The 7,663-nt window shown below is 36.9% G+C and overlaps 1 protein-coding gene across 1 annotated transcript; it reads left to right on the plus strand.

Moving 5' to 3' along the window:
* Positions 1-1,514: 1,514 nt before the first annotated feature.
* On the plus strand, positions 1,515-4,379 carry PHOX2B (paired like homeobox 2B). Its single transcript, XM_066574621.1, has 3 exons — positions 1,515-1,755; positions 2,748-2,935; positions 3,927-4,379. The coding sequence occupies exons 1-3, from the start codon at positions 1,515-1,517 to the stop codon at positions 4,377-4,379; spliced, it is 882 nt and encodes a 293-aa protein (XP_066430718.1).
* Positions 4,380-7,663: the final 3,284 nt, after the last annotated feature.

Here is a 7,663-nt window from a genome sequence, read left to right on the forward strand (position 1 = left end):
AAACCATCTAAAATAATATGCTTTATTTCTGTCCAGTTTTGGTCTGTTTTTTTCCGTTCGCAAAATGAATGAAAAAGCATTTGTGTGAATATACCCTAAAGGGTTGTATGCACGTGCGATTCTTTAATCGGACGAACAGTCTGAGCAAAAAAAAAATAAATGTCAGCATATCCTATTTTCTTACATTCAAGTGCATTTAAAAAACTGATTGCACTTGTGTAATGCCTATTGTGATCCATTTGAAGTAATATGTAACCATGGTAACCTTTGGAGAAAAAGGTGCAGAACCAGGAAGTGTGCAGTACTCATCATCACACTTTTTTTTAAACGTATGTAAAAATCGTATCCAAACGGATGAAAATCGCATGGAAAAATCACAGAAATGCAAAATAAAAAACAAGTGAAAATTGCACAAAAATTCGGTCCAATTTTTCAGGACAAAAAAAAACACCCGTGTGCATATACTGTAATAGCAAATAATAACAATGCATACACGGGTATAAATATGTAGATCACAATGTAATAGATGGTAATTTTGTGCCTCTCATCCCTGTAGTCCTATGTCCGATACAACTATGCACTGTGACAAATGACATGCAAATCAGCACTGCTACATCTGTGTGTGCGGAGAAAATGACAAACAAAAATCAAATCAAATTTTGCAAAACAATTTGCATTTCTGTACAATGTGTAAATAATGTTCACACACGAATATAATGGGAGATGGGATTTTAATATAAAATAGAATTAATTGAATGCAAACAGACTTACTAACTCTATTCTCCATTTTCTCCGTCCATCTACTGTATATATTGCAAGCCTTGAATAGCATTTCCCAGGATACAGCACAGTGCCCTGACCAAGGTGCTGATGCCTCCATAGTGCCCCTGCCTCCTTGGCAGTGCATGTGGTTTTGGGCACTGGTGTGTAAGCCTTACATTATAGCTGCTGTGACATGGGGTAAAAAAACACAGCAAATAAGAGTTAAAAACCCAGTATCTCAATTTATTGCCAAAGGTATATATGATCGGTTAAAAGCTAGGGGGTGAAATTGGATCAGGGAGAATCGTCACCCAACTTTCATTATTTGCAAAGAGTGTGATTGAATTAAAGGGCAGGAGCTGGTTAGAAGGGAGAGGATGGTGTGCTATTAAATTCTAATTAGAGATGCAGGAATCAATGATAGGGAGGTTGGACAGCTAAGTCCCCCCAGTGCCAGCCCAATAGACTGATGAGTTATTGTCATGTAAAAAGCGCCAGCAATAAGACCAACCGCTTTGCTATTGTCCAAGTGGAAAGAGCCAAGTTTATTATGAGGACTCTATGCTCTGGAGACCTCAGGCAAGGCATCTCATAGGAGGCTTTTTCATAAAACTAGGCTCTGCTGCTAGTAAGGAGGCCAGTGCTGAGGCAGGCGTGGAGCAGAGCACATCACCTCCTCCAAGTCATCACCACCAGTCCTCATCTCTCAGTCTCTTCTTTACCTCCTTGGTGAGATTTCCAGAGCCTTTTCAATGTATAAAATGGAATATTCTTACCTTAACTCCTCTGCCTATGAGTCCTGTATGGCTGGCATGGACACCTCAAGCCTGGCATCTGCTTATGCAGACTTCAGTTCCTGCAGCCAAGCCAGTGGCTTCCAGTACAACCCTATCAGAACCACTTTTGGGGCCACCTCAGGCTGTCCATCCCTCACCCCAGGATCTTGCAGCCTTGGAACTCTCAGGGATCACCAGAGCAGTCCATATGCAGCAGGTAAGGAGGTCTTCTTCTCCAAGCTCTTCTTTCCCCCACCCCAAATCCTTGCAAGGAGCTTTTTACCCTTGTATATAGGAATCCTTGATTGCATTTGAAAATGGAAATGTGTTTAGTATTTACCAAACGAAATTTGCTTACACAAATGAAAGAATTTATCACGTTAGAAGCGATTGCAGGCGAGGAGTAATTCAGTTACAGGGTTACACTATCCTGATAGTCACACCCGAACCGCCAACAAAATTATCTTAAGCTGCCAAAATGATAGGCATAATTTATTTACTCTGGGATGAGACGTAAAGCTTAACAAATAATTAAATAACCCAAGAGAAAGACTCATCACACCAGAAGACACTGTCCTAAAATGATGGGACTCTGCTGGACTTCCACTGCAGCTGCTGCTGCCCACCACACTTCATACCTGGGAATCACCCTGCACATTATTACCCACTTTATCAGGATTTCTTGCTTCCACCTACTGTAGGAGAGATACATGGCATTAGATGACACCATGAGATCCAGTTTTAACTCTACTTTTGAGGGACATTTGAAATAAACCTGCTGTGCAGCCTACACACCTTCAGTGACATTAAATATTATTATAGGGTGACTTCATCTACAATACATTTAATATACACTCACAGCATAACATAATATTATACAGAGCTGTGCAGAAAAACTGCATCACATGCTCCATTCTGTTTGATACTGAAACAATAAGTAAGCTGCATAAAAACCCCATTGTAAATGTTTTTTAACATTTAATTTGAATTAAATTTAGATTTTTTTCCCTATTATTTACAGCAGTTCACGGAGGTTTTATGCACTGTTTTTAGTACCAAACACAGAATGGAGGAATTGCTTTGCCTCTGTATACCCTGAATATTACAATTTGCATTTATATATAGTTACCTTTTGTACTAGTTGATGGTACTATGTTTTGGATGCTTTTTAGTGAGATTCCTGATGTGCGGTTTCTTTTCTTCCTACAGTTCCTTACAAGCTGTTCACTGATCATGGTGGTCTCAATGAGAAGAGGAAGCAGAGAAGAATCAGGACCACATTCACCAGCGCTCAGCTGAAGGAGCTGGAAAGGGTGTTTGCTGAAACTCATTATCCAGACATTTACACCAGAGAAGAGCTAGCTCTGAAGATAGACCTCACAGAAGCCAGAGTTCAGGTACGCTATCACATACCAGAAGATATATATATATATATATATATATATATATATATATATATATATATATATATATCTGCATAGATAGATATGCGGTACTAAGCAAAAGTTTTAAGCAGGTGTGGAAAAAATGTTGCAAAGAATGCTTTCAAAACTAGAAGTGTTAGCGGTTTACTTTTGTAAATTAACAAAATACAAAGTGAATCAACAAAAGAGAAATCTAAAACACATCAATATTTGGTATGACCACCCTTTATCTTTAAAACAGCATCAGTGCTTCTAGGTACATTTGCACACAATTTTTGAAGGAACTCAGCAGGGAGTTTGTTTCAAACATCTTGGAGAACTAAGCACAGATCTTCAGTGGGTGTAGCTTGTTCAGATCCATCTGTGTCTTCATGTAACCCCAGACAGACTGGATGATGTGAGATCAGGGCTCTGTGGGGCCATATCATCACTTTTAGGACTCCTTTTTCTACTTTACACTGAAGGTAGTTTCTAATGACATTGGCTGGATGTTCGGGGTTGTTGTTTTGCTGCAGAATAAAACTGGAGTCAATCAGATGCCTTCTATTTTTGAAAAAAATCTTACTTTGCGTCATTTTTTCCACAGCTACCTAAAGTTCTGGCACAGTATCGTGTGTGTGTGTGTGTGTATATATATATATATATATATATATATATATATATATATATATATATATATATATACACACACACAAAGGCAGGATATGCTCTCAAATGACATATTGACATGTTTATGAAAAATACAGATGTAGATAGAAATTCATGAATGAAATAATGTAATAAGTAACTTTATTTCTTCTCCATTTCCCTCCTCTCCCCCTTTTACTCTCAACCCCACCCTACGATCATAATATAATTCTATATTCCTCATTCTTGAACACTCCATACACTCCCACTAATATGACCCATACTTCTACCAATCTCCCATCTACCCGGTGTCTCCTCTCCTTTTACGCACTTCCAGGTCTGGTTCCAAAATCGCCGGGCGAAGTTTAGGAAGCAAGAAAGGGCAGCAGCAGCCGCAGCAGCAGCAGCCAAGAATGGTTCCTCTGGAAAAAAATCTGACCCCTCAAGAGATGATGAGAGTAAAGAGGCCAAGATCACCGACCCTGACAGCACTGGGGGGCCAGGTAACAACCCCAACCCAACACAAAGCTGCGGTGGTGGCCCTAGCCCTACAGGATCCCAGGGATCTATCGGCCCAACAGAACAAATCAAAGGTGGAGTGCAAGTACCTGGAGGCCTGTCATCTGCAGCAGTAGTAGGGGTCACAGGAGGGGCACAAGGCTGGGCCACTGGTCCAGGTGGCACCATCACATCCATCCCTGACTCCTTAGGAGGTCCATTCGCCAGTGTTTTATCTTCCCTGCAAAGACCCAACAGTACCAAAGCCACTCTAGTCAAGAGCATGTTCTGAACTGTCAGCATGAGCACTAGTGCTGAGATCTGCAAGATCACTGGCTGCCTGCTGTTACTGTTCTTAGTGAGACTACTTGATGATGATGATGAGGGACACTTGTCCACCTCAGCTACCTGTCCAGGGCAGCTCAAAACCAGGTTCACGCAGCAGGTGGAACCACATCTGGTGGACACTCTGGATCACACAGGTGAAACTTGGCTTCAGGGAAGAAGGCTGAGTGCAGACTCCAGCAGATAGTATCATAGACTGGTACCAGGGCTTTAACATGACCACCTAGTATAATTGGTGCGGTAAGGATGCCAAAAGCCTGAGCACCCAGCAGCAGATCTTTGTAGACCTCCCAGACCTCCACAAAATCATCTAAAAAAAAAGGACAATTTTTAGCTGTATAGACATTTTAACTCCTTCACTGCCAATAAAGACAGTGGAAGGGTTAAACAAGGCACCGAAGACCCCTCTCGCCCTTCTTCTTGTCTGATATATGAATTATTAGCACTATGTTTAACTGCTTATTTCTTCTGGTTTAGCACATTCGTGCACAATGGCTATTCTTTGCTGGACACTACAGGAATAATTTGCACTGTGTTGCAGGGTCTGTCTCATATTCTGCATTGGGTGTAATAAGATTCTATTTATTACGTTGTTTCACACTCAAATGGTTGTTTGTTTTTTTTTGGTTTGTTTGGTTTTTTTCATTCTTTTTTAAAGGCACAAGACCTCTAGATATTAGTTGGATGTTGATGCTTTCTATGTCTTTTCCAGCAGTGTTATAATGTGACAGTTGTATGGTGTTATTATAAGTACACAATGTCGACAATTGTTCAAGTAAATGATGTGGAATCCTTAGTCTATTCAATGTCTCTATGGAGAAAAAAAAAGGATCTGGGTCCTCTAATGTTTGTTTGTCCGTTTGTTTATTCGTTCAAATTTTTATTTATTTTTTATGTTTTTGTTTTTTTTATTATTATTATTCAAATGGATTTCACACATTTTTATTTCTTTTAATTGTTTCTTTCTTTCTTAGAATCTGCATGTTGTCTTTTATTTCCTTCTCCCAGTCCTGAGCATATTAGCCACACTGATGATTGAATGTTCAGGGGGTTCACTTATTTATATATAGTTATTATGAATGCCTATTTAAAAAAAAGGGAACAATTTTTACATGTGCATTTTGTTTTTCCAAAAGAAAAGTGTGCCATTTAATTGATTGTTGATAATAAAAACATGAAAATGCAAATAAAATGCCTTGTAGTTGTACTTGAAGAAAAAAAGACAACATAGGTGGCTACATTATTTCAAAATGATATATTTCAGGACATGTAGTTTCGGGAAAATATAAGAATGATATGCCATATAATAATTCATTTTTGTAGTTTCATTTTTTTTTCTATATTAGAAAAACAAAACCCGCAGCATCGTACTGCCATAAAATGTATATTTTAACTGAAATAATCAATTTAAAATGCCAAAAATACAAATACAAAAATATAATATCAATACAGAATATAAAAATAGAAAAAAATAGACAACACAAAACAGCAGGAGGATCACAAAAAGTAGTGCAGAATGGAGGGCAACAGCTACATTATACACAAGGATACATTGTATATCACTATCATACAGATACATATGTGCAAAAGTACATAAAACTAGTTACATACACGGCCCCGAGGAAGAAAATGAAAAAAGGGTGTTTTATGGGCTTTTTTAAATCTTCCTCTGGATCAACATTGCAGGATAAAAGGCTGCACTAGATGGACATATGTCTTTTACCAGCCTTAGATACTATGTAAACGTGTGTCGGGGTGCAGTGCACTACTATTTATGGGTGTGCAGGTTTTGTATGTGACTATTTTTGAACTCCCAGCCGTGTGTGTAACTAGTTTTATGTAGTTTCGCATGTATATATCAGTATTATAGTGATATACAATGTGTTGTTTTTGTATAATATAGATGTTGCCCTTTAGTGTGCACTATTTTTGTGATCCTCCTGATGTTTATGTGTCGTCTATTTTTATATTTTAAATTTCTATTTTTATATTTAAAATTCCTATTTCAATTAAAATATGCATTTTATGGTAGTATTATGATCCTAGTTTTGTTTTTCTATTGTCTCTTTTGGAGTCAGTATAATTATGGGGGGGGGGGCGTATATGATTCAGACAATTTGCCTAGCCTATTCATATATATATATATATATACATATATATATACACACATATATATATATATATATATATATATATATATATATATATAATATATATATATATATACACACACACACATATATATATATATATTCATCCTTTTCGTTATTTAAAGAAGTAATCCTTCACTAAAGCACTTTAGCGGACAGAAGTTTAGTTATTGTGATTATTAGTTTATTTTTACACATTTCCTATCTTACAACCATTATTTATATACAATGTATTATTTACAAATAATACATGCATTCAGAGATATTATATATAAATATAATATTTCTTAATAAAACATACAGAACATATTAGAGCCGGTTGAGTTTTTACAGATATTAAGCAAGGTCATGTTATGTATTCTTTTTTCTTTAAGATATAGCATGAATTCATAGATTGTGTTCTTTATGGTCTAAAATACCCATTCTGTTGTATTTGATAATTCTATGTATTGACACGTGAAGACAGCAGTGGTGAGTATGACTGAGGGTGACTTTTTAAATAGAGATTAATCTTATATTCTCACAGACATTTTTTTCAGTCCTGAAAAATTGGACCGATTTATCATGCGTGTTTTACATTAATTTTTTTTGCATTTTTGGGATCTTTCTGCGTTATTTTCATCTGTTTCCAATCCACTTTTTACACGCATAAAAAAGACACATGATGGGTTGTGATTGTCAACGCTTCCTAGTTCAGCACACTTTTTTTTCCTAAGGCTACCATAGTTACATATAATAGAAACAGATCACAATCGCATCAAATGAGTACGATCCATTTTTTTAAACGGACCCATAGACCTGAATGGGCAATTTTCATCTGAAGATGCTGCATTTATTTTTACTGGAATTCCATGTTAATATTCATAATAAAATGAATACGTTCTATTTCTGTCCGATTTTGTTCCGATTTTTACAGAAATGGATAGAAAAATAAATTGTATAAATGTATCTTCCGTCCAATTTATGGGCTGAAAAAAAAACCAGACAGAAATAAAGCATTAACGCAGGTAACCACGGAAACCATAAATAAGTAAAAGAGCTGCAATTTTTTAAATGTGTGGGGAAAAATGCACGTACCAGA

This window comes from Eleutherodactylus coqui, chromosome 7, assembly GCF_035609145.1.
Source record: "Eleutherodactylus coqui strain aEleCoq1 chromosome 7, aEleCoq1.hap1, whole genome shotgun sequence".
Classification (NCBI taxonomy): Eukaryota; Metazoa; Chordata; class Amphibia; order Anura; family Eleutherodactylidae; genus Eleutherodactylus; species Eleutherodactylus coqui.

Coding starts and splice junctions, on each gene's coding strand:
- PHOX2B (XM_066574621.1), top strand. CDS start 1,515: ATGTATAAAATGGAATATTCTTACCTTAACTCCTCTGCCTATGAGTCC. Junction 1,756..2,747: donor GAGCAGTCCATATGCAGCAG/GTAAGGAGGTCT, acceptor TTCTTCCTACAG/TTCCTTACAAGCTGTTCACT. Junction 2,936..3,926: donor TCACAGAAGCCAGAGTTCAG/GTACGCTATCAC, acceptor ACGCACTTCCAG/GTCTGGTTCCAAAATCGCCG.